This window comes from Amborella trichopoda, chromosome 8 (assembly GCF_054954075.1).
Source record: "Amborella trichopoda isolate Santa Cruz 75 chromosome 8, AtrichopodaSantaCruz75HAP2 v2.0, whole genome shotgun sequence".
Classification (NCBI taxonomy): Eukaryota; Viridiplantae; Streptophyta; class Magnoliopsida; order Amborellales; family Amborellaceae; genus Amborella; species Amborella trichopoda.
Genome location: NC_142343.1, coordinates 19,215,851 through 19,243,784, shown reverse-complemented (window position 1 = coordinate 19,243,784; position 27,934 = coordinate 19,215,851). Strand labels below are relative to the sequence as shown.

General features: G+C 35.5%; 1 protein-coding gene across 2 annotated transcripts in view; it reads left to right on the top strand.

Annotated features, from left to right (window-relative positions):
* Positions 1-12,341: 12,341 nt before the first annotated feature.
* The window catches only part of LOC18440407 (serine carboxypeptidase-like 27), a 35,666-nt gene continuing 20,073 nt past the window's right edge, over positions 12,342-27,934 (top strand). For both annotated transcript variants that reach the window (XR_016061191.1, XM_006850554.4), the window contains exons 1-5: positions 12,342-12,838; positions 12,930-13,025; positions 13,152-13,244; positions 13,450-13,535; positions 13,621-13,881. Coding sequence is in view for 1 of the 2 variants with exons in the window: in XM_006850554.4 (XP_006850617.1) it covers positions 12,463-12,838; positions 12,930-13,025; positions 13,152-13,244; positions 13,450-13,535; positions 13,621-13,881 (912 nt within the window). In the remaining variant the exon portion in view is untranslated. The remainder of the gene's footprint in view (positions 12,839-12,929; positions 13,026-13,151; positions 13,245-13,449; positions 13,536-13,620; positions 13,882-27,934) is intronic.

The window sequence follows — 27,934 nt, the reverse complement described above, 5'->3', positions numbered from 1 at the left end:
ATCCACCCAAGCAGTTAGTTACGATAAATGGTGGGAGTAATATCGAACAATTTAAGAAATTGAACCCACCTTCTTTTAAGGGTACTGTAAACCCACTGGAAGCCGAAGGATGGATTATGCAATTGGAGAAAATATTCGACGTAATGGAATGTCCTGATGATAGGAAAGTGGCCTTAGCAGTTTTTATGTTAGAAGGAGAAGCACAACATTGGTGGCGAATGGCAAAAAGAGTATTGGTTAAAGAAAATAAACCCTTGACTTGGGAAGTATTTCAAGAGGCGTTTAATGAAAAGTACTTCCCAGATTTTATTCGAGACCAAAAAGAAGTGGAATTTCTGGAATTAATCTAAGGAAACCGGACTGTAGCACAGAACGAGGCCAAGTTTACTAAATTGACTAGGTTTGCACCACATACGATTAACAATGAGGCAAGAAAGGTGAAAAAATTTGAAAGGGGTCTCAGACCAGCTATTAGAAGCAGAATATCAATCTTAAAATTGAAAACTTATACTGAAATAGTAGATCTAGCCCAAATTCTCGAAAAAGATTTTGAAGATTACCAAAAGATAAAAAATCAGAAAAGTTAGGTTAGACCCACACCATCTAATCGACATCAGTTTGAAAGGGCAAACACAAAGCGAAGGCTTTTGCGACTTCAACGCCCAATAGAACCGTGTAAAAATTGTAGGAAAAACCATGGATCGAGCCCTTGTTATTGGAATACCGGAGCCTGTTTTAAATGTGGAAAATTGGGGCACCAGATAGAATGTCCTAGCTTATAGATGCAACAGCTTCCAAAGCAAAGAGAGATAGCTCAAAAGCCTCAGATGAAGAGAAGAGTATTTGTCATCACCTAGCAAGATGCTCACGCCTCAAAATCAGTGATACAAGGTACTATTATTATCTTCCAAAAAGTAGCTCGTGTTTTGATTGATCCTGGATCTACTCATTCATTTGTGTCACCACACTTTGCATGCCACTTAAAGGTAGAACAAGAACAATTAGAATACATTATAGAGGTAGCCACACCGATGGGAAATTCAAGTGACACCAATATAGTGTACAAATTCTGTATAATATAGATAGAAGAAAAGAAACTGTTGGTTGATTTAATACTCCTAAAAATTCAAGATTTTGATGTATTCCGAATCAACCAGTATTTTACTTCAATGGTATCAAAGAAGACTTCCCATTATATTTAATCTTCTGTATTCGAACTAATCGCCTCCTTCGAAAAGGGTGTTTCTTGCCTATATCAAAGAAGATAGGAAGGAAGAAATAAATTTGGATACCACTCCGGTTATCCGAGAATTTCCCGACGTTTTCCCTGAAGAATTGCCAAGATTACCTCCTGACAGGGAAATTGAATTCTCTATTGAATTATTGCCAAGGGTAGCCCCAATTTCTAAGGCACCTTACAAAATGGCACCTGCAGAACTTAAAGAACTTAAACAACAATTAGAAGAATTATTAAATAAAGGTTTTATCAGGCCCAGTGTGTCACCTTGGGGTGCTCCGGTATTGTTTGTTAAAAAGAAAGATGGGACCATGAGATTGTGTATCGATTATAGACAGTTGAACCAAGTGACAGTGAAAAATAAGTATCCATTACTTAGAATTGATGATTTATTTGATCAATTACAAGGATCACAAGTGTTTTCAAAAATTGATCTTAGATCTGGATACCATCAGCTTAAGATTAAAAATAAAGATGTTCCCAAGACAGCTTTCAGAACAAGGTATAGCCATTATGAATTTTTAGTCATGCCTTTTGGATTAACCAATGCACCGGATGCAATTATAGATTTGATGAATCGGGCCTTTAAGCCCTTTTTGGATAAATTTATTGTGGTATTCATCGATGATATTTTAATTTATTTCAAGAATCAGAAGGAACATGAGCAGCATGTAAGAATGGTATTGCAAATATTAAGAGAAAATAAATTGTATGCCAAACTTAGTAAATGTGAATTTTGGCTTGAACAAGTGATATTTTTAGAACATGTCATATCAAAAGAAGGTCTATCAGTTGATCCTTCAAAGGTTGAAGCCGTTGTTAATTGAAAACAACCAAGTAATGTGATTGAAGTTTGAAGTTTTTTGGGATTGACAGGATATTACAAAAAATTTGTAGAAGGATTTTCTCGAATCGCAACCCCATTGACTCGATTGACACAGAAAAATGTCAAATTTAAGTGGACAAGTGAATGTGAGGAGAGTTTTCAAGAACTAAAAGTTCGATTAACTTCAACACCTATTTTAACTATTCCTGAGGGGAGTGGGGGATTTGTAATTTATAGTGATGTTTCACATAAAGGCTTGGGCTGTGTATTAATGAAATATGGGAAAGTAGTGGTATATGCATCCAGACAGTTGAAAGAATATGAGAAAAAATATCCAATTCATGACTTGGAACTGGCTGCAATAGTATTCGCTTTAAAAATATGGAGGCATTATCTATATGATGAGCAATTCTAAATATACATAATCATAAGGGCTTGAAATACCTCTTCTCTCAGAAGGATTTAAATATGCAGCAGATAAGATGGATGGATTTCTTAAAAGATTATGATTGTACAATCCATTACATTCGGGAAAAGATAACGTTGTGGCCGACGCTCTAAGTAGAAAATCTACTGGAGTCTTAACTCATCTAATAATCCAAGAAATGAGAATGTTAGAGGAAATAGTAGATTGGCATCCGGCTCCGTCCATTAATGGTGTGGTAAGTATGATTGCCAACATTAAGACAAAACCCCAATTAATCCAACAGATTCGATTGGTACAAAAGAAAGACCCTCAGCTTATAACAATTGTAGAAGAGGTGAAGCAGGGAAAGAGAGACGAATTCTCTATATGTAGTGAGAATTTGCTAAGATTCAAAGGTCGGATTTGTATCCCGAATGATGAGAGTGTGAAGAAAGCTATCTTGGAAGAAGCACATCACTCTCGTTATACGAGACATCTCAAAAGTATTAAAATGTATCAGGACCTGAAGAAAACCTTTTGATGGAATAATATGAAAAAAGAGGTAGCACTATTTTTGTCTAAGTGCCTAACATGCCAGCAAGTAAAAGCTGAGCATCAAAGGTCCGCTGGGTTGTTGCAGCCTTTACTCGTGCTAGAGTGGAAGTGGGAGCATATCTCTATGGATTTTATCTCTAGCTTGCCTAGAACAAATTTAGGACATGATAGCATTTGGGTCATTGTGGACCGGCTGACCAAAGCTACCCACTTTTTGTCGATTCGCACGATGTACACTTTCGATCGACTGGCCCAATTGTACATTATGGAAATAGTGCGGTTGCATGGAGTTTCGGTCTTCTAAATTTTGGGCTAGGCTACAGTCAGCCATGGGAATGAGACTCACCATTAGCACTGCCTTTCACCCCCAAACTGATGGACAATCGGAGAGGACCATCTAAACTTTGGAAGATATGCTGAGGGCCTCTGTCATTGACTTTACAAGAAGCTGGGATGACCATTTACCCCTGATTGAGTTTGCTTATAATAATAGCTTCCAAGCCAGTATCCAGATGGCACCATATAACGCCCTGTATGGAAGGAAATGCAGGTCACCCATCTGTTGAGACGAGGTTGGTGAAAGAAAGCTTTTGGGGTCAGAAATTGTCCAGGTAACCACAGATAAGATAACATTAATTCGAGAAAGGCTCAAGACAGCTCAGAGTTGGCAAAAGAGTTATGCCGATAACCGAAGGAGAGATCTTGAATTTGAGGAAGGTGATCGAGTTTTCCTAAAAATCTCACCAATAAAAGGCATTATGAGATTCAGCAAGAAAGGAAAGCTGAGTCCACGTTACATCGGACCATTTGAAATCCTGGAAAGAATCGGAGGTGTCGCTTATAGACTTTCCTTACCACCCGAATTGGCAAACGTCCATAATGTCTTCCATGTATCATCACTACGAAAATATCAGCCCGACCTATCCCATATCTTGAAATATGAACCTTTACCGATCAGGAAGGACCTATCCTTCATTGAGCAGCCAATTTTGATACTAAATAGAAGGGTACAAGTGTTGCGCAACAAGGAGACTCCTTTGGTCCGTATATTATGGCAATACCATTCAAGAAAGGAGTCGACTTGGGAACGAGAAAACGATATCAGAGAAAAATATCTCTATCTTTTTCAGTAATCAGGTACACAAATTTAGAGAACTAAATTTCTTCAAGGGGGAAAGAATGTAATAATCCTAAAATTTCAAAAAAAAAAAAAAAAACAGAGAAAAAAGAAATTTTTAATAAGTGATGGTCCATATGAGCATGATAGTTCTTAGGGACCATCACTATCTTCAAAAGCTTTTGGTTTAAGCTTTTTCCTTTCTTTTACCACGTCCTTAGTTGATGTGGGCCTTAATCGTTTCTCGCATAATATTATGGTAACACCTCAGGTATGAGGTGGAGCTTAATAAAATAATATAATAATATGTTATAAGAATTAAAATTCGGAAAGGTGAGGACTCCCACTGTACAAAAGGATCTCTCTCTCTAGTCGAAATGGAGTGAGCTCTTTCTCTCTCTAGCCGAATTTTTATCGGAAGCTCCCTCTCAAATATTTTAGATAAGTGACTTCATTATCTTGAAAAATAATCCGTTCTTTTTAAAAATGAAATGAAATAATTACTTCTGCTTATTATCATGAATTTTAGGCGCGATAAATTTTATGCGCAAGCGACCTCATTATTTTGAAAAATAATATTTTTAATAAAATTATGATATTAGAATATTTTAAATGCTGTAAATTCTTAAAAATAAATTATTTATTTTCTTGTCCATTGTTAGAAAATTTTAGATACTGTAAAATTATTAAAAATAAATGTGATATTTCTGCTTTTAGTAAAATTGTGAGATTTCTTTCTACTATTTTTGAATATTTAGACATTGTAAATTTCATTTGCAAATGACTGCCTTATTAATTGAAAACTGATATTTTTGCATTTGATTATAGCATTGTCTGTGAAATGTTCATTTGCGAATTGACATCGCAGAAATTTTGATAATTCTGTATTCGTGAATTTCTATAAGAGTTTTTCTATCCATATTAGATTGGCAATTATGCTAGAATGTCTTTACGAACTGCTACCTTTCTTCATTTGAGACCAAAATATTTGACTGGTTATTTTAGAAATGTTATTGAAAGTGATTGTTATTAATGGTTTCAGTAAAATTCATATTAATAATTTCAGTGATATGTTGAGTACATGATATTGCTGCTTTCGAATGTTTAAAGAGATTTAGAAATACATTAAGTATGCAAGTGGACTCATCCGGTTCGCCGGTGAGGTATAAGTGGACCTATCTGGGATGCCGGTAGGGATTAAGTGGACTCATCCGGTACGCCGGTGAGGCATAAGTAGACTTGCAGGGATTAAGTGGACCTATCTGGGACCCCAATAGGGATTAAGTGGACCCTTTAGGACGTTGATGGGGTATATAGGTGACCTACTTGGGACGCCAATAGGGTAATTTGTGGAATCCTTTGAATTATGCATTGCCGTTAAAATGTTATACGCATTTCAATTATTCGAATTATACTTAATTATGCATTTTTTTTTAAAAGTGAAACTGTTAATGCATTTCTGTTAATAGATCTACTTTTTGAAAATATTGATATCTTTCAATCATGATCATTTTTAGGATTATGATCATCACTTACTGAGTAGCCAAACTCATCAAATTATGATAAATATTTTTTCAGGATAAATATGGTTTCATTTTGAGTGCTCGTCAGGATCAACTTTGGAAGATACTGTAATTGTGCTTAAGCTTTCTTTTGTTAGTTTGTAAGAATTCGCCACTGTAAATTTTTCCTACCAATGAGATGTATATATGTTTTGACAGTCACATCTCAGGAATATCAGTATTGTAAATTCTTGGGGTGTGACAATATTGATGTATTGGATCTGGGCTTCCTTTTTTAGCTTCTGGGTCAGATATTTTGTCGATGAGGTATATAATTAGATCCTCTTCTTTTGTGAGGGTATTAATGCTTAATCCGTTCATATCCATTATTGCCTTGTAAAAATTATATTGGCAATTTTTCTTTTTCTTTTCTGGATTATTTTCATCATCAGAGTCTGAATCAGAACTACTGATAATGATATCCTCATCATTTATTTCTCCAATCAACATTTCCTCTTCTGAATAAGAGGACTTAGAGGTTTCATCCTCTATTTGGAGTACTTCAAATAACTGTTTTTTAATATTATCATCTATTTCCAGAGAGTTAATTCTTCTTTGAACTCTACATTTGTTTTTGTAATGACCTACCTTGCCGCAATTGTAACAGACATGGATTTTCCTTTTCCCCTTATTTTTAAAAGATGGTTTATCTAGTAAGAATTTTTTGAAAAATTTTTCTTTTGCCTTTGAAAAATGTTTGAATTTTCTTTTTCTAAATTTTTCATGTTTCTTCTTATGAAAAGACTTTGAAGGGAGTAGAGTATTGAATCCAAATTGTTCGCAGAAGTTTCTTAACTCCTTGTTCCCTGTTATTCTCTGTTTTTTTAATTGTCTTCGAAGTTTCAAGTCTGTACATAAAGCCAGACCCTCAGCACAAATTTCGGCTGATAATTCACCTAATGTATATAGAGAATAAGGAATAATTCCACCATGTTTATTTTTAAGCCTTGTTTTTACCTTTTCTGCAAAAAGATGTGGTAAACCAACTATAAATTTTTCTTTCTAGTTGTCTGACTTACTATCTTCTCTTGATAGTAGCCTTGAGAAAAATACATTTTTGTATCATTTGTAATGAGAGAGTGTTGAACATCTTAGATTTGATAACAAATCTTCAGATCTTGCTGCCAACAAAGCAGTACTTCCTACAAAATGGAGGGTAATGGTATATATCAATGTATTGACTGCATCTCCTTCTTGTACTATATTGTCTTAACCATTTTCACTTTTGACTATTCATTTTTTGAGGTATTTAATATTCGATTTTTTGATTCCTCATCCATATGAAAATCCCACCAGCCTCGTAACCATCCTGTGAATCCACATATTATGGCTTTGGCTATCTCATGATCTTGATTTCCACTTGCCTTGCAGGCAGTGGCATACATGGTCATGTGCTTCATGAGATCTAGAATTTGGTTTTCAGTCATGCCATCTATGTTCCAATTTACAATAGATTTTCCTGAATAGGAAACTGAGGTAGAGATTAAATCTTCTTCTATCTGTAGATCTACTTGGGTAGGTCTAGGATAGTACATTTTGGTTGGGACACTGGCCTTACTTTTCTCCCATAATCAATTCTATTAATATCTAGGCTTTTAGTTTTAAAAGTCTTTTCCATATCAACAATTTCTTGGTCAAGTGCCTTTTGCAGGACTTGAACATCTCTTTCTTTGTTTTTGGAAGACTGACCCTTTTCATTAATGTTTAGCTTCTTTAATCTTTTAACCAATTCATCTATTAATTCACTATTTTGCTATTTTTTCTTTATTCCTTGCAGGTTAAATTTTCCTGCCTCAATAGTTGGAGGTTTGAATAGGACAACTTCCTTTTGCTTATTAGAACTCTTGGTTTCAGAAGTTGCTTTTAACTTGTTTACTATATTTTCTATTATTGTAGTTTGCTTGCCTATTGTTTGGAGGAAAATATTTGTATATTTATCATGTTCAATAATATAAGGTATCCCTTCAATTTTGGCTATATTATGGTCGTTTTCTTTAGGTCCTATTTTGAAAGATGAGGCTTTAATTTCACTTTTCTCGTCGAACTTTTTACCTTTCAATTGCAAGCTAGTCTCAGCAGGATGGATATATTCAATTGTTTCTCCTTTGGTGGTTTGAAAGGTTTAAAAAGATTTTTCAACCATATTTACTTCAAATTTTGGAATTTTTATTCCATAATCTTTTGCTATATATTTTAACCATTTAAAAAATTTGACAGTTGCCTTGTGCTTCATCATGAAACGATTAAATTTTAGATGGAAGGCATCTCTAAGGGGTTTTTTAAATTATTTGAACAACCATTCTCTTATTAGTCTATTTTTCAGAGTAGAAATATTTTCTAATCCATTCCTTATCAATCTTGAGTTCTTCCTTTTGAATAACACATACTTCAAAGTCAAGACCTGAGGGTGTTGGTTCTTGTTCTTCTATTTCAGAAGATCCTGGAATGTCTACCCTATAGACTGGTTGTTGAACCTGATTTGGGGTCCTACTAAGTCTTTCAATAATAGTTCTCCTATGAGCGATTATTCTTTCATATTCAGAATGTGGTAAGGAAGAGACGGAAGAGGTCGAGCTTCTAGGAGGATCCTTAATACTTGATTCACCAATTCTTAATATAGTTCTTTTGGATGATGGAAAACTTATCTCTATTTCTCCATCAGAGTATTCTATGATTTGGTCAGGGTCTCTATTTTTAGGATTTTTAATTTGGGATTTCAGATTGTAAAGACCATCGCTCTGGTAATTTTACCTGGGACCATGCCATAAATTTGGGTATAACTAAATTTGACTTTTCCATGTTTGTCTAGAAAAATATAGTTTGTCCTTTTAGATTCATTTTCTTAGCATTTGGACAAAAAGTATTCATTACTTTGTAGTATATTCTGTAAAAAAATGCCAAGTTTTGAAAAGCTGAGTCCATATCAAAACCTTGAGTTTAAGGTTTTGGATAAGGACCTTTAATAGATTAGGATCTGTTAAGGCTACCGAGAAGTTTGGAAAACAGTTGAAATAAATGGTATCAGAGCCAAGTTTATATTATACTGGTCTAACTGTATCTCTAGTAGAAAACTGAACTATTAGACTATGAAAATCTATAGTAGTAGTTCAAAGTCGCTGTGACTCAAATATCACTTAGGCTAGGAAGAGCTAAAAAAGTGTAGGGACTGTTTCTAGTTGACTCGAACTACAATGGCAAATTTCATCAGAACATTATTTAATAGGTCAGCTACTACTAGTAATACATTACGTGTTAATAATAGAGAAGAAGTAAAAATAGATAATATAGAAAAATATATTCAAAATTGGAATATACCTAAGGTACCTATAACTGATGTTTATAGTAAAGGAACTTTTGATTTCAAAAGTAGTTTTTCCATCAAAACCATTGAACAAAGTATTTATGTGATGGAAATTCAAGACAAATTCCAATTACTTTCTCTAAGAATGATTGAAGATCATAAAAGGAAAGATTACAAATATTTGCATATTGGTTTAGTACAAATAGCTATCAAACCGTTAACAAGGACATGATTAAATAATTATGTTCTGCTCTATTTAAGAGACAACAGTCACAAAAGATTCACGGATTCCTTGTTAGGAATAGTTGAATCCAGTCTCTGCAATGGATTTGTCTAGAGTTAACAACCCCTCAAAACATAAAGATTCAAGTTAGAAGGGGTTGTGATGGGTGTATTTATCAAAACAATAATTATTTTTTTATTAAAAAATTATTTAAATAAGTAACTTTATCATCAAGCAAGAGAAAATTTGAAATTTTTACAAAAGTATAATGGTATTTTGAAAATTAGTGTCTTGAACCTTATTTGTAGAGTGCATTTGTTTTTTTAGTTAAAATTTCAACTTTATCCCTTATGAAGATGACAAAAGTATCATTTATCTTGTAGTAATATTTACAAAATTGCCCCACAAAAGTAACTTTTGTTTAAAAAATAGACTACAAAATTAAATCCACTATTCACAACTCTCTTTATTTGGAACCTTTGTAATTTGAAGGGCTATGAAGTTTAGATTATATATATATATATATATATAACTCAAGCTAATTGTATTTATAGGACCCCATATTTGGGGATGTAATTTTTTGAACATGGCAGGGCACTTCTAAAAATAAATTTCACTGTATGAAAAAATATATCGCAAGATTCAACATGACCATTTAATTTTTGGAGGGCAAGATCCAAGTATTGAATAACTCAAAATCTATGTTTTCCTAAAACAAACATCGAATATTTCTGACATGAATCCAAAATTCTAGATCAAGAACTTTTTGGGTCCTAAAATTAATCCTAAATGGCTTTATGAGGGAGCAAGGATTGTGTACTCTCCGGGGAGTACCTTTTAGCATTGATATATAGCATAAAAAGATTTTATGTTCCTCTGGTAGCATATTGTGCCTTTGCTCCTTTAAGTAAAACTCAAGCTAGTTGTATTTTTATGACCCTAAGTTCGGGGATGTAACCTCTTGAACGTGGCAATGAACCTCTAAAAATAAATTTCACTCTTTTTGTGCATGAAAAAACAATATCCCAAGATTAAACAACACCACTCAATTTTTGGAGGGTAGGATCTTATTATTGAATAACTCAAAATCTATGTTTCCCTAAAAATAAGCATCCAATGATTCTCTCATGAATCCAAAATTTTGGATCAAAAAATTTCCAGGTCCTAAAATTAATTGTAAATAGGGTTTTACCTAAGGGAGTAAATAGACAGTATCTTTCCTGCGGAGTATAATATATTTTAGCATTAATATATATAAAAAACGACTTTCTGCTCCCTCAAGAGCATACTGTGCATTTGCTCTTTTAGGTAAAACTCAAGGTAGTTGTATACTTATGACCCTAAATTGGAGGATGTAACCTCTTGAACCTCGCGGTTTACCTCCCAAAATTAATTTCAAATTGAAAATTACGACTCAATTTATGGAGGGCTGGATCAAGTATTAAATAATTCTTGACAATAAGCATCCATGATTCTCACACGAATCCAAAACTCCGGATAAAAAAATTTCATCAACTGTTTTACTTGTTGTACAATGTGCTTTCTCATGAACATGCAATTGACTCTGGTTTATACTTTGTAGAACACCGGTTTTCGCAAGCCTATTAATCTTAGAATAATTGGACCACATTTCTACAATATGCGGTCCAAAAGTATAGACGTATAAAGTGTCCATTTTAAAAATGAATGCAAAGAATGCAAAGAGATGTGGTTCATTTAAAAACAATGGTTCAAATTTTTTTTTATATAAATATAGAGCCGAGGCTTTAAGCAATCAAAATAACGGTCACCTCCAAATAGTATATGGAATATGGTTTCAATACTAAAATTTTTTGTAATAGCTTTAAAATATACTTTTATTTTTAATTATAAAATTTAAAACTTAAAAATAGTATAGATCTTGCCGATTTATGAAAACTTGAAAATCTTGAAAATTGACGGTCCAAAAATGTATTACAAGATGCACTATTTTCGAAACTTGAAATCCATTTTTTTCTTGTGTCCATGCATTTTGATGTCGAGATGAACAATTTAAAAATATTTGACCATTAAAACAAGCTCTTCTAAATTTTTTTTTGAAGTGGGTTCTAAGTTGATTGTTTAGATCATCGTCTCTATATAAACCTTTTCATAAAAAAAAGGAAAAAGATAATTAATGGAATGGTTTCGTTGAGCTTGGATCTATCCAACCCCCACCTGGCCCCATTTTTTGATTGGTTAGAGATTCCATTATTCAATTCACTTTTGTCAAATACGATGGCTTTTCATTTTCTTTATTGATTTCTTGTCTTTTGACCTTTTTGAGCGAAGTTTAAAGCGCTCTTTTTATCCTAGTGTACAAGCACATCTCTGTAATTCTGGCGTAAGAAACCTTGCTAAGGTCTAAAAATTTATTTTTACTTTAAAATTTCAAACGTAATATTAAGTAATTTATAAACACTTAAAAAAATCTTAAAATTAGACTTTCTAAATAGTTTGTTAACATATAGATGAGTGTAGTTTGCATAAGGTTGCAACTTTAAACAATTCAATTAAAAAACAACTCTAAATTTCAGCATAAATACAATTTTATATTAATTTTTTTTTCAAAAAATCTATTGTCATATCTAATTATAAAATTGTAAAATCTAAAAATAAAATTTTTAGGTAGTCACTCTAAAAAAAACATATGACTTGAAAATTGATAGTCCACGTAATGTATTGCAAGATACATAATTTTGCAAAGTGGAAATCTTGTTTTTCTTTTCATATTTATACATTTCGATATCCGGATAATTAATTATAAATTTGTTTCCTTTCTTCTTGGTTTCGCATCTCGAGGTTAAGATAGGCAATGAGAGGGTTCTCCGGTATGAAAGGATTCATGAGGTCCACCATAGTTCAATATGAGAGCGCTGCGACCCCGTGAAAACTTTCTCCTTTTTTTAAACAGGGTGGTATTGTGTAACCGCAATATCTGAAAATTACCAATTTTCAACCATATTTCCACTGCGCGGTTGAAGTTGCAGTCAATGTCTCATAACTCTCTGTTTATGTTGTGCTCTTGGACTGCCTCATCTCTTCTCTCTCTTCCTCTGTGTACTCTTTAATATTTTGATCCAGTTGAAGGTGATTGCCCAAGTAGAATTCTTGCGCCTCTCTCTCCCTCCGCACTAGTAGCAACAAGGAGAGAGAGAGAGAGAGAGAGAGAGAGAGAGAGAGAGAGAGAGAGAGAGAGAGAGAGAGAGAGAGAGAGATGAGGATTTCCTTTGCCTTTTGTGGGTTGATGTTTTTGGGTTTTTGCCTCCTCATTTGGGAGGCAGAAGCTGGTATCAGTAGCAGCGACGATCAAGAGAGAGACAGGATAATTGAGCTTCCTGGTGAGCCTGCAAACGTTGTTGATTTCTCTCAGTATTCAGGCTATGTCACAGTGGACCAAAACGCAGGCAGGGCGCTGTTCTACTGGCTCACTGAGTCACCCACACGCCCTTCTTTGCGGCCTCTCGTGTTGTGGCTCAACGGTGGGCCGGGCTGCTCCTCAGTGGCTTATGGTGCTGCTGAAGAGCTGGGCCCTTTCCACATCAATCCTGATGGAAAATCCCTCTTCCTCAACCCCTATGCCTGGAACAAGTGTAAATCTCTCTGTTACTTACTTTCTCAATCTTGTTTTTTGGTTTTGATGTGAAAATTTATGCTTGTTTCTCTGTTGGGACTTGGGAGTAGTGGCCAACATTCTGTTCCTTGATTCGCCCGCTGGCGTGGGTTTTTCGTATTCCAATTCATCTTCTGATTTGAAACATCCGGGAGACAACCAAACAGGTGAATGTGGATTCTCTTGAGTTTTCTCTTGAACTTTTCTGCAAAAGTTGACGAATTTTTTGTTTCTAGCTCGTGGCGTTCTTTGTAAGTTTGTTTGTTGATCTTTGGATGTTTGGGTTTCTGCAGCGGCGGATGCATATGCCTTCCTTGTCAACTGGTTGGGAAGGTTTCCTCAATACAAGTATCGAGAGTTCTACATAGCTGGAGAGAGTTATGCAGGTTCTCTCTTTGTCTCTGTGATCTAATGGTTTCCTCACACTTGGATTTGAGCGTGTTTGTACCTCAAATTCGCTACACGCATGTGCGTCCTTATGATTGCATCCACACAGAGAGAGAGAGAGAGAGAGAGAGAGAGAGAGAGAGAGAGAGAGAGAGATTTCCTGCATTTTAATGTTTATAACATGTTTTGCATGAATCTTAACAGGGCACTATGTTCCACAGTTGGCCCAACTCATCTACCAAAGGAACAAAGGGCTCCCAAATCCTATAATAAATTTTAAGGGGTTCATGGTAAGAAACTGGATTCCTGCCCACTTACCTGAACTGATTGGATAGCCCATTAGTTTGTTTGAATTGCTCAACTCTGATATTTCAGGTGGGCAATGCGGTTACTGATGATTACCATGATTACGTGGGAACTTTTGAGTACTGGTGGACACATGGTTTGATTTCAGATGGAACGTACCGTGTTCTGAGATTAGCTTGTGATTTTGGGTCCGCTATGCACCCCTCTGTGGAATGCATCAAGGCTCTTGATCTTGCTAATCTGGAACAAGGAAACATTGATCCCTACAGCATATATTCTCCACCTTGCAATGCTAGTGCCACACTCAAGAACAAACCAAGAGGCCACTATGTATGTATGCCTTCGCTATCTCCTAATTTCCAGATTTTAGTTTCTTGCTTGGAATTTTTGCTTGTCCTTCTTGCTTGTTATTCTATCTTTTCTTTCATTTTCTTGTTCTTATTTTTTTTCTTTTCAAAGTTCTTAGCATAGTGGAGGGGTGTTATTTGGGGACAGAATTTGTTCTCTGGTTTTGCTGACACTTCCATTAATAACTTGAAATGAAACTTATCAATATGCAATATCAGTTATATGCAGTTGCTTAACACTGAATTGAGAGCTATTTCCTTTTGCTCATCACTTTCTTTCTAAAGGGATTTTTGTAGTTCTTTGAGGCCCAGGAGTATTATCCACATGCTGTCTGTCATTTTTTCTGCCAACACATTCCAATAAGTGCTATATGTTTCGAGCATCATATTCATGGATTATGCATTTGCACAATTGTTACGGTCTCTGATAATGGAACTGGTAACTGTTGTCTAACTCTCTTGGATTGATCAAATATATAACTTTCTTGGATCGATCCAATATAAACTTAATATGTAGATGATTTTCTGTAGCAAATGGGGGGTGAAAAGTGAATCTTAATAGTTGATATACTCCCAACAATAAAACTTTACAATCTCATTTTTCTCTTTGACAGACTTGCCTTTACCCTGTATCTCTTATTACTTATTGTCCAAAAATCTTCACAAATGTACTGGACAAAGATTCTCAGCATATATGTGTGTGGAGCATGAATTAGCTCAATTTGATACTTCGTAGTAGTAAATAATAAGTATAGTCAGTGGGCGTAATTAGTACCATATGGCGATATGGGCCGGAACATTAGGTACTCATCCAGTTTTGAAGCAATTGTAGCAATGTATTGTTGAAATGGCTGATTTACTTTAGCACCTAAAATTCAAGTAGTTGACTGGAAGTTGTTATAAGTGAGTAGTGTCGACCACAATCACACAGCATGCATGAACTTGAAAAATTCATATATATGCATTTTATGCACGTGGAAATATGGTGCACCAGAGATTAGATAAAGTGATTGTTGAAATTTGAGAGGAGTTGATGATTTGAAATAGTTTAGTTTCATGGCCATCATCTTCAGTATACTTCACCAAGCATAGTGTTAATTAGACCACTTGGCATTGCTGCTTGTGGAGTTGATATGGTAATTCAGGACTTGCAAGTTTAATAACTGCGCCAACTCTATCAGGTAAAGTTCACACTCAATTTGTAGGTCATGGACCCTTTCACGGATTACACTCTAGCCTTTTGGTCATGTAGGCCTTTGGTTGATGCTACAGAGTTTGTCCTACAGTTTAATCACAAACATGCATATGAGGGTTGAAGTTGTTGATATGAGTTGAATGGCAGATTTACTTTAGCACTTAAAGTTCTAGTAGTTGACTGGAAGTAACTATTGTGCTGGAGCCTCAACCATGACCACACAAGAGGTATACATTTTATGCACTTGGAAAGTTGGTGGACAGAAATTAGGAGTGTTCGAATTTGAAAAGAGTTGAAGTAATTTGGAAAAAAGTTTAAACTTCGTGACCAGCATCTTCATCATGCTAAACCGAGCAATTTGCTAATAAGAATAATGAATAATCATGTCTTGTTGCTGGTGGAGTTGATGTAGTTGCAAGTTTGATTACTGTGCCCATTATGTTAGATAAAGTTACAATGCACACTTAGAGACAATTTGTTGGTCATGGACACCTTCCCAACATATGTTGAAGAAGTGTACCCTTTGTTCAAGTGCACTCTTAACAATTTGTTGGTCATGAACCCCTTTACAACATAAATTCTAGAAGCATTCTTGTAGTTGATACAACCTTCAAAAATGTGGATTTGACTGTCTAGGTGGCTTGGGGTCCAAAATGGGGGGATTCGGCTTCCTAGGTGACCAGGGATCCAAGCCGCCTAGGCGGCTGGGCCATCTAAGCAGCTGGGCCACCTAAGCGGCTGGGTAGGTGCCTACTTCCTTAGGTGGCCCGTCCATTGAAGTTGGGTTCTAGGGCCTAGAGATGTTGTTTCGGGGGGGTTTGTTTGAAAGCCGTACCCCAAATTGTTCCTAGAAACCTTTTTTTTTTCAAAAATACAAATAAAAGACGTTATCTAACTTTGTAATACATCATACGTGTATGATAAGTCAATTACTTTCATACGTATATGATAAGTCAATTACAAATTTGAATTTGAATTACTAGGAGTCTAAAAGTAAAGGTACAAAAGATCAAAAGCTGCCTATTGTCCAAAATCAACATTCTACATTATTAGTTCATCAATGGCAATAACAAAAAAAAAAGAAAGAAAAGAAAAATATGTACAAGAACAATAGAACAAAAACAAAATATAAAAGAAAATCGCATTATCTGCCCATTTTCAATTAAGAGACAAGTAGAATAAGGCCAAATGACTAACCAACAAACTATAAAAAATCCATTTTGATTAAGTTCCAAGAAATTTCATTAAGATTGGGTTACCCAATCTAAACAAAATTCCATTGATCACAAACCCAAACCCACTCTTAAATATGAAGCTCAAATTCAAATTTAAACTTGGAATTGGTTCCAAGAATGAAAAACAAATAAGCACAAATAAATTACAAAAAAGAAAAGAAGAAACTAAACCTAACATTCATATAAATTAACGAACCTAAACAAAAGATTTAAATCCACTAACATTTCAAAAGAGGCAAACTGTAAAAATCCTTGGACAAATTTTAATGGGGGAAAAAAAATCTAAATCTTGGAAAAATTCGAAAAAAATTCAATATTGGAAAAAATCTTGAATTTTTTTTTAAATAGTTTAAATAGTTTTTGATATCCTGGATCAATAATCCAGGAGAATGGAGAGATTCAGGAAGATGTTGCTCATAGAATTAGAGCTAGGTGGAAAGAAGTGGAGTTGTGCATTCAGAACTTTATGTGATTGACACATATATCAATGAAACTTAAAGGGAAGTATTATAGGATGGTGTAAGATCAAACATTATTTACGGGACAGAATGTTGGGCGGTGAAGAAACAACATATCCAAAGGATGAGTGTAGTTGAAATGAGGATGTTGAGGTGAATGGGTGACAAGATAAGAAAGGATAGCATTCAAAATGACTACATACTTGGGAACTTAGGGGTGGTTCTAATAGGTGATAAGATGAGGGAAAGTAGACTTAGGTGGGTTGACCCTGTGCAACGTAGACCTAATAGATCACCGTTTAGAAAGGACGATTTGGTTATAGTGGAAGGCTCTAACAGGGCAAGGGAAGGCCTAAAAGGATATAGATAGAAGTAATGAGGATAGATATCCTTGATAGAGTAGAATGGCGGAACAAGATTGATGTGGCTGACTCCAAATAGGTGGGATAAGGCTCCGATGATGACATTTTCTCTCTCTAAAGAGAGGCAAGCGGGTTTTGAGGGGTTGCAATACCTTTTTTCGCACTTACAGGTGGCTGATGTGGAAGAGTACCTAAATGCCCTTAGCGGAGGACATCTTTTCTAGCCAAGGGCTCAAGCTGCAACCTAGATGCCTGGGCAGATGTGGGTGCCTAGGCACCTCATGCCTCGGCAGCCCGCACAGCACCCCTTCGGTGTGACAATACCCCCTATCCACCTAGGCGGCTAGGTGGGAGAGTTTTCGAACCTTCAACAAAGTTCGTATCGTGACTAGAGCCTCATCCATGACCACACAATAGGGGTGAACTTGAAAGCTTTAGTTGTATGCAATTTATGTGCTTGGAAAAATGGTCGACAAGAATTAGAGAAGGTGCGGGAAAGCGATGGACCAAAGATTGGAGTAGTTAGTGTGAAATATTTCTTCTCGATAAACTAAAAGTGATGCATAAATATGTCAATCGTGCCTCTATTTATCTTGTTGCAAAGGTTTGTGTCAAGTGAAATCACAAATACCTGATTTGGGCATTTTGATAATGTATGTAAAGCATTTCATACCCTTTTCCCTAAACCCTAACCCCTAAACCCGAAACCCTAAGCCGGGGTGGATTAGTCCTTTTCATGTGCTATGACCTAATGTGAGAAAGGTTGGCTCTATTTTAGAATTTGAAATAACTGTTATTGACCGATGACATGTGTTTAGGTTTGGGAATAGAAGATGTTTAGTTTACATTTGAGTGGCATCTAGAGTAAATTTTGAAATAGGACAAGCAATAATCACATGAGATTTCCTACACTTTGTTGATTATGATCGTTATAAGGATTAAATTCTTAAGAGAAGACGACATGGTGATGCCAATGGTTTGCTCGAGGAATGTTGTCATACAGATAAGTGAAGAAGCCATGATAAGTACTTGCTCATGACTTCTAGACTCAGAGTTGAGAGCAGCAGAATTGCATCCCGTGTTGAATAGGTATAGCGGTCGTCTTCACAACCACCACCTCGTTTTCAGGTCCTGAAATAGGCATATTGAGGGAGAGAATGTAACTCTTTAATTTAGTTGTTTCATCAAGCTGCTAATAGAAAGAAGTTTGGAAGGAAAAGAAGGCACATCTATTACAGAGGGTAAGATTTTGACGATGAAAGTTTATATGTTCTACTCTCAGAGGCACTGGTTGTGTATCCATTAGTAACTTTATCTTCACAAGAAGCAGTAGAAAAGGACAAGAAACCAACTTTCTTTGCAGTCATATGATCAGTAGCCCTAAATCAATGATCCAGGTTATAGAAGAGGTAGAGTTGGAGGCTGGTGGTCTTCTTGCATGTGTAGTTGGAGATATATGACGGCAAGGGCCAAATCCTCAACAACCACCACATGGAATGTATACATGGTGGCAGCATTTTGGGAAGCAACCCTGGGAGGGACATGCACATGGGTGTAAGAAAGAGCTCCCTGCACTATAGTGATATGCGCATGTGTTTATCCTTATGGATATGACTTGCTTTTAGGGGAACCTATAATCAACACATTAGACTCGTGGTTTTGATATTTATTGGCCTACTTTGATAGGCCAATCATGAGCCGCAGCAATTAACTCTGCGTCGTGGGTCCCGTTGGGTTGGTTTGTAAAGATATTTGTGGATGATTTTTAACGTAGGTAGAGTGCCTTGCAAAATCACTTTTTCGGACCCCATTGGATCCAATCTACTTCTAGATTTATTTTAAAGTAATTAAAATTTTTTTAGAACCCTATAAATATATTTTCCAAATTTATTTATGCTGTTATGATTTTTTAAATATTTTTGAAATTTAAAATTCATTTTATTTATTTAAAAAAAATTTCCTAGGTGCCTAGTTTTGTTTGGGACCCTTGTATGGAGGCTAAGGGCCCAACCCCTACATGTGGACAACTCAAAAGTGTGGTATGTGGGGCCTTTTTCCTCACACGTCCCTCATTCTCTTAGGGATGTTCCTCCTTCCTCTCCCTCTCTTAATACTAATAGAATTAATTAAGAGAGAGTTATAAGCATTATGGAATCCGATGCTATATAGATTGACATTCCCTTTGACGTCTCTTTCTTTCTTAAGAGGGCTAGGAATTGCTATGAGATGTGAAATAATTTAAGGATAATTCTTTAAATTATTACACACACACATATTGAAAAGGAGGATAATGTTTTCAAAATAATTTTGGAGTTCTAAAGGGTGTTGGCTATGTGGCCTTTCAGGGCCTTAAAGCCAAGAGTCTTTCTCTCAATGGGAGCTAGAGAGAGAGACTGAATTTGGGTGCTCGGCGCATTGAGGCCTAGATTTATACTCCCCGAGTTTTGAGGTATAGAGAGCTTGCGTTTTGAGAGAGTGATCTCTCGGGGAGGTGTGAAGGTCAGCTCCTGGTCAAGACTATATTGATTAGAATGCCTCATAGTTGATACGATAAGCTAGGTCTGGGAGAATCCAATCGAGAATAATAGAACCAGAGTATTTAAAAGAGTATTCGTCCTGTATGGAATGGCCGGCTCATGGGACATGAACCCATATCCTGACACGAGACCATTCCATGGCATGTGTACCCACAGTTGTATGGGGAAGCCACTCTTCTATAGTATTATCCGACTTAGAAGAGCTAGTGCACATGTGCTTTGAGAGGACCCTTGTAATTGAGTAGGAACATGTCCCACAGGGGTGCACTAGTAAGCCATTGAACCCTCGGTGATGGGAAGGTCTGGCTCAACGACTTTGATGTGACCAATTATGCGTCCCTGCTATAGACTTTAGAGCATAGGTCGGTTGGGTCGGCTTGAGTCACCAGCAGAACATCACTTGTAGCCCAATGGAAGATTCCGACAAGTGTTATAAGTCTAGAGATCTCATTTACCTTTGGCTCAAATTAATTTTAAATTGTTGAAAAATCACTTGGAGAATTTTTGGGATTTTTGAAGAATTTTTTGAAAATTTTAAAATACAAAAATTGTTTGGTCAAAATGACAATCAAGGACGAGCCATGGGGATGCCACATGGGTCCCAAGTGGCCATAGGGGTGCCACGTGGAACCCCCACACCCCCTTGGGTGCTGACATCATGTTGACGTCTTGCCCAGGTGTGGGGGGAATTGTTGTCTTTTGTTATTTAGTTATATTATGTTTATTTTAAACATTATGTTTTATAATGTTGTGACGTAAGTGAGTTATTTTGTCACATGGTGTTTTGTTCACACGTGGATTATTTGACATGTGTGAAGTTGTGGGATTTTGAAAATTAATTGATTTAATATTATTTACATGATTTTGTGGCATGTGGATATAACTTATGTGGCACCACCTTATGGGCTTGACCCATGTGAAACTTTAGTGTTGTTGAAATCCTATTGGTGGTGTCATAAAATATTTTATTTACATGTGTGGGTGTCCCATATTATCTTTATGTCCGTGTCCTTGTCTTTTATTGACACTAACAAATTATTCAAAAAATCATGGGCATAAGTGTAAACATGAACTTAATGAGAAATAATACATGGAGCTAAGGGCTTTAAGATAAAATGACTATAAACCTAGATTTTAAGGAGTGAAGGGTGTCAAAAGCTCATCCAATGATCTTGGTGATAAGATATGGATGAGTGGCTTGGATAAAAACCTCTTATGTGCCATTGATCCAAGGCATCAAGGATCAAGATCAAATCCACCTTTATGATCTAAGTATAAAAGTAATTTATGGGATCAATTATAACCCTAACTTGTGTATTCACTTCAAAGAGAGAAAGAGAGCCCCCTTAACAAAAAGGTGGCCACGCATGAGACTATCTTCTTCCTTGAGCTTTCATTTGAAATCCTTCCATGGAGTAGTCCCTCATTTGTGTGATCAAGTCCATACTATTGGTTCACTAAGGTGTTGATTTTTCTTATTATATTTTAATTCCTACCTCATTTCCATTATCGAAGCTTTCTGTAATTCTTAATTTACAGTAGCTTTCTTCATTTTTGGCCATGAAAACTTGATGTTTGAAGAGTCTCAAAAGCAATAGTGTAGTCCATTCACATGGTATGTGTAGACTAACTTGCTTACACCATGATCTTGAGTAGTTTCACCTTGATTTTCTGAATCTTAGTTTTCTGGAATTTTTACTGAGAATATACAACTGATGAGAGGTTTATTTCATCATATTTTAGCATATGAAATAGTCCCTTGAGTTCTTTTTTGAATGTTGAAAAATTCGTGTGGTCCTTTATGGACCACATGGTGTAGTTTCACCCATAGTTACCAGAATCTCTCCTTGGACCCCGCGATTCCGGTTCCGAAACCCGTTTCCACATTTCCGTTAAGGAAACTCCATGGAAACCTTTTTTTTGAACCAACAAAACTCGATTCCTTTATTTCGGAATCTTGATTCTGTACCTAAGTGGATACCGTTTTTTGCAACGTAGGAAAATCAATTCCTTAATTTCGGAATCTCCATTCCTCACATATGTGGAAACCTATTTTTTGAACCAAAGAAACTCAATTCCTTAATTTCGGAATCTTGATTCAACACTACTTTGAAAAATATTTTCAGAACCAAGGAAACTCAATTCTTAGTTTTGGGATCTCAATTCCTTAATTTCGGAATCTCAATCCAACAAATCTAGAGAAACTTGAACCCCCGAATTGTGGGTAGACGCTCCCAAATAGATTGAATATGACTTCTAATGAGGTTTAAATCTTGAGTTCATGTTAAATGATACATGATTCTACAAGTAATGGAACTCATTTCGTCAGGGTTTTGAATCACCGACATTGTATAAAACATTGGTTTCTTGTAAATAATAACCACAAAAGTAATGTTTTATTTTCTAGTGGATATCATGCTTTAAGGTCCCAAACGATAGCATCAGGCAGCATGTGTACTAGAAGGGGTTATTATTATTTATAAGGCATGTATTTTAGAAGGAATTTAATGAGATTGTGTTGCTTTTTTAGTTATCTTAATTATGTTTCTTATATCTGCGTTAATGTACTATAATTTCTTTACCTTGCTCATGGTTATGTGAATTGCTTAAGTGAACTTGCACCACGTCTCGCCTTGCAACATTGCTTACTGTACACCGATTGCAAAATGGTTATTAGTAATGTTATTTTTACCTTTTTTTTCCTGATTTAAATGCCAATAGAATAATGTTCCATATATTTGCGGTGATGTAAACTGCCTTGGTTTCTTAATCTTGCTCATATGTTATGTGAAATTATTTAAATGCCCATAGAATAATGTTTCTTATATTTGCGGTGATGTAAACTGCCTTGGTATCTTAATCTTGCTCATATGTTATCTGAAAAGACTGCTTAAGTGATCTGACAGTATGTGTAGTCTCGCAACATTGCTTAATATTGAAATACTGAATGTAAAGTGGTTATTAATAATGTTAGTTTTATTTATACACCTCTAATTTAAATGCCTATAACATATTGAAATCATTTAATAACATATAAAGCAACACACATGGACTGACAATTCTACACAGCAACATATCTATGTACATATATCAGAAACTCGAATCAAGTGATGTCGGAAACTCGATTCTGCTATTATAATTCTCGATCTCAAACCAGCATGGATCTCTGATCCATATACTTCAGAAACTTGATTCCAAAAATGTTGGAAACACGATTCCATAGATGATGGAAACTCGATTCCAAATATGTTAGAATCACGATTCCATAAATGATGGAAACTCGATTTCGCATATGTCGGAAACTCGATTCCATAGATGACGGAAACTCAATTCCGCATATTCATGAAACTTGACACTTGGAGTGTCGAACCCAGGGCGATGGGAATCTTCATTCTAAGGAGCTAGAATCTCGATTCCATATGTGGATGAAACTTGGACCTATTCTGATCGATACTTGATTCCTGAAAATTAGGAATCTCGTTCCCAATGATTCTTATTGTACGAACAACGATTCCTGCAATGAGAAACTTCTGGCCAGGCGCGATTCTGGTTCTTGAAACGATTCGGGTTCCTAGGCGTTTCCAACAACTATAGTTTCACCATAACATCCTTATTTTGTGTAGTATCTCTCTCAAACTTTTAAGGGCTATTTTGATACATGTCTCTCTCATGATTTCATCCCCACTAAGTGAAATAAAAGTGATTATTTACTTCCCATTGGATTGATCTCCTTGAGTTATTATTGTCACCCGTGCCTTAGACAATGGGACAAAATTAAGTCCTCAAAAGGCCTTGTCGTGGCCTGGGCACAAGTGGTTCGAACCATGGCTTCCCCCATGTATGTTTGTATGTTAATTTGATGTATTTACAGTTATTAAGTGATTCATGATTGGTTAACTTGAGTATGTTCTGTGAATATTGAGATTGTTCTTTAATCTTGCGGTATGAGCTTTAATGCTATGCTTTATTACTTATGTGAATTGCAATCTCATTGGATTATTATGATAATGATGTATATAAGACTGATATATTATGAGGATCATGTTTATGTTGTAGAGATGTACATTGTGAGTATTTGGATATTGTATTGAGTTTAATTGTATTTTTGAATACAGGATTTAGGGTTAAATTTATATTATTCAAATGTGTATAAACCATGTTTGTAGGTTGGAATATATGTATTGTGGTTTTGTATTGAGATATTCATGCATTTAAACCCTTGCAATGAATTTTTTTTAAAAGATTGCATTTCTAGCCCATTGGTTTTATACCACCAACAAAGGGAACTTGTTTTTTTTGTAGAAGATCTAACCCTAGTTGGACTAGAAGTGGATATGGGTCAAGGATCCAAGGGATAAAGGTTCTAGAGTTTCTCCCTAATCATAATGGTTGATCTATTAAATGGATGACTCATATTTAATTCTCTTCACTTCACAGGTTACCTGGGATTCCAAAGGTCAAAGTTAAGTCCTAATAGAAGTTGGCATATCCTAGGCCATGAGGCCCTCTATAAAGGGGTTTCCTACTTTGTTGCCCTCAGTTCAGTTCAGTTTTCTGACCTCTCTTTCTCCTCTCATCTCTTGCCTCCTTGCCACTATGTCTATCTCTCCTCTTCTCTCTATCTACCTTTCTCCCTCGTAGGATGGGAAGCCACCCATAGGAGACTTTTGGTGGCGCTCGACCTAGGTGCTTTGTGAGAGGGGCATGCCCAACCGAGTTGGTGTTCATGGGTGGTGCCACATTGTGACATGCCCGCCACATTGCGACATGCCCCAAGGTTAATGGATTGAAGAGAAAACCCTAAGTTTTGAGTTCATGCTCTTAGCCACATTTTAGAGTCAAAGGTTATTGCCAAGGTGCTTCCCATATTGGAGGGCTCAAGCAGGACCTAAGGATTAGGGCGCTATCGGTCCAGTAATTGGGTGTGGGGTGTGATAAGTCATATGGAGGTAATCCTTGGCAAAATTGAAGTATGTCTGCCCAGTTTAATTCTCAATTTACTATTTTGTTCTTGATTCATATTGTAATTCAAAATTCAGTTGATGAATAAAGTTTTATTTTTGAGACGATAAGAGTAAAATCCTAGATTGTGGTAGGTTTTATTTTCTGCTTCTCCTGTGTACTTGGCAATTGTAATTAGAATTACTCCGTCATTAATAACACTAGAAAAAGAAAATTTTGAATTTATAACCCAGGAAACCTACATAGCCACAACTTTCACTTCTATTTCTTGCAACTACATGATCTTGCACTTCATTAGGGTCCTTACATAATTAGATTGAGCTTTTCTAAGAAAGTAGCAGCGAGATCCATTTGATTTGTTCCTATGGTGTTTGAAGTAAACCTATCAAGCCTAAAATGCAATATATCTCTGTCTATTGTTTAATCCAGCGTTTTAAAAAACGCCGAGTCGAACCGGACTCCCTCGGTTCGACTCGGAAATAGTGAAAAAAGAACCGGATCGCCCAAAAATCGGAAATCGTCCGGTTCTAGAGAGAACCGGACGATTCTGTACAGTGAATCGCCGATTCACTGTACGGAATCGGCGAGTCCGAACAGTGAATCGGCGATTCCGTACGGTTTTTTTTTTTTTTTTTTTTTTTTTTTTTTTTTTTTTTTTTTTTTTTTTTTTTTTTTTTTTTTTTTGGTAATCCATGATAGATTTTTTTGTAATCCATGATCGAATTTTTTGGTTTTTTGTAACCCATAATAGAATTTTTTGTAATCCATGATCGAAATGTTTGTTTTCTTTTCTTGTAATCCATGATCGATTTTTTTGTTTTTTTTTTTTTTTTTGTAACCCATGATAGAATTTTTTGTAATCCATGATCAAATGTTTTGTAATATATGATCGAAATGTTTGTTTTTTTTTTGTAATCCATGATCGAAATGTTTGTTTGTTTTTTTTTAATCGATGATTGAATTTTTTGTTTTTTGCTTTTTTTGTAACCCATGATAGAGTTTTTTGTAATCCATGATTGAATTTTTTGTAATCCATGATCGAACTATTTTTTTCTTTTTTTGTAATCCACGATTGAATTTTTTGTTTTTTTTGTTTGTTTTTTTTTGTAATCCATGATCGAATTTTATGCAATCCATGATCGAATTTTATGTAATCCATGATCGAATTTTATGTAAGCCATGATTGAATTTTTTGAAAATTTGTGATTTTTTTTGTTTAATCCATGATCGAATTTTTTTTTTGTAATCCATGATAGAATTTTTTGAAAATTTGTGATTTTTTTTTTAATCCATGATCGATTTTTTTGAAAATTTGTTTTTTTTTTTTTTTAATTCATATTATTCAAAGAGAAAACGAGAGAGATGATGATTTTGAGGCCACCCTATCCCAGCCATATAATTCACATATCGAGTCCCAACAGCAACAGTGTAGGGATGAGCACGAAATACTGTAAATTAAATGCTGAATGGCGGTTCATGCAGGGAAAGAACATATCAATATTCGCATATTCATTCAAAAACATGAAAATTCTTAATGGAGTACCCTCATTTTTTATTGAATTCCTAAAAACCAATATTTATAATGAATTTTAATAATTTTTTCGGATTTTTTTGAAGCTTTATTTTGACCGATTCACCCGATTCCGATCCGGATCATCGATTCGCCGATCCGGATCGGTTTTTGAAAAGCCCGATCCGGGTCACCGATCCGGTTTTTAAACCATTGGTTTAATCAAATACTTTCACAAGCTACCAGGGGATTGAACTGCCCCAGGTTTGAAATTGATGTTGGAATCATTTTTCGGTAACGCTAATCCAAGCTTTGAAGATGTAGTTGACCTAGTCCAAAAAATAAGATCACCTGGTTTTGTTTGACTCCCCCACCTAGCAAGTCCAAAGCCTGTCTGAGTAGGTAGCAAAAAAGCAAAAGAAAAAGGAGCTAATACCATGGCGGAGTGTGTTGTCATATGAGAAAGCAGAAATGATCCCCTGACCTTATTTGGACCTGTGGGGGTGTTCTTCCTTGGAATCATAGTTAAATTGCTTATCTGGCTTCCAAAGGGGTGTATGTAAGCAACATGGTTACATGCCCATGGTCATGTACTCCAATATGTCATCTTCTGAAAATAGAACTTCTACCTGCAAGGTTTTAAAACCAGTATCCTGGTATTACCATCCAAGAAATTAGAAACCAGCCATAGAGAAGTGAAGCACTTCTTGTAAAGGCAATACTGGTCAATAAAGTAAACTCCAACCTACCTATAACCATTACTACCTGGACCTCCAGGTAAGCGTTCAATAACAATGGACTGATAGGTCATGATCTTTCATACTTCTAATTGTTTTTCAACAATTTCTGATTTGTTAATTGATGTCTGTAGTATGATTGACCAGTGACTTGTACCTGATAGATGGTCTGGACTATTGTTTTCCTTGTTCATTTCAGAAAGGGAAATGTTTCTCCACCAGAAATGTCATTTTTTTTTTTGCTAATGCTGTACTTTTAGATAATCAGCTTGTGATTATATGGACTGTTTGCTTTAGTGCAACATTTATAGCTGATTCATAGGCGGATAAGGTCCACATAATCTGGCTAAATTACCCAAAAGACTTTGAAGGATCGATGTTATTAGATTCTCTTCAAAGGGTTCTTCGTTTAGGTTGGAAAAAAGGAGCGCTTCAACTCTTTGGCAGATCCAGGGGAAGTCGTAGGTGTATTTTAAAAATAAAAAAATTCTATAGAATATCTAATAAGTAGGTAATTTGAAAATTATTTAATATATTAAGCACTTTTCCCAAAGTTTTGAATACATGCTAAGTACTTTTATGAAGCTTTTAATATTTGAGGACACTCATGAAATTTTGAATGTATTGTGGTTATTTTTGGAATTTTTACCTATAGATTCAAATGAGCAGGGACTGATTTGCTTCGCTTCAGTTTAGGGCCAGAAGCAAAAAACTTACAGTCAGTTTGGCCATAGCAAATTGAATCTGATAACATTGATATGGATTCCTCACTTATTTAACCATAAAAATTTGAACTTTCCTTTCAATATCTGGTACTCTATTGTTTCAGAGCATTGTATGTTAGTATACCATGATAGTTCAATGGTACCCTTACCTTTATGCCACACTATTAAACAGGTACTCTAGGACTTTTATTTTTGAACCAAGCATCCGAAGGAGATACAGATTGCATGTTTACTTGCTCATATCTCAAGCTCTTATAGTTACAGCAAATGCCACTGCATAATAATGATTTGGGCACAATAAGTTATCACTTTGGA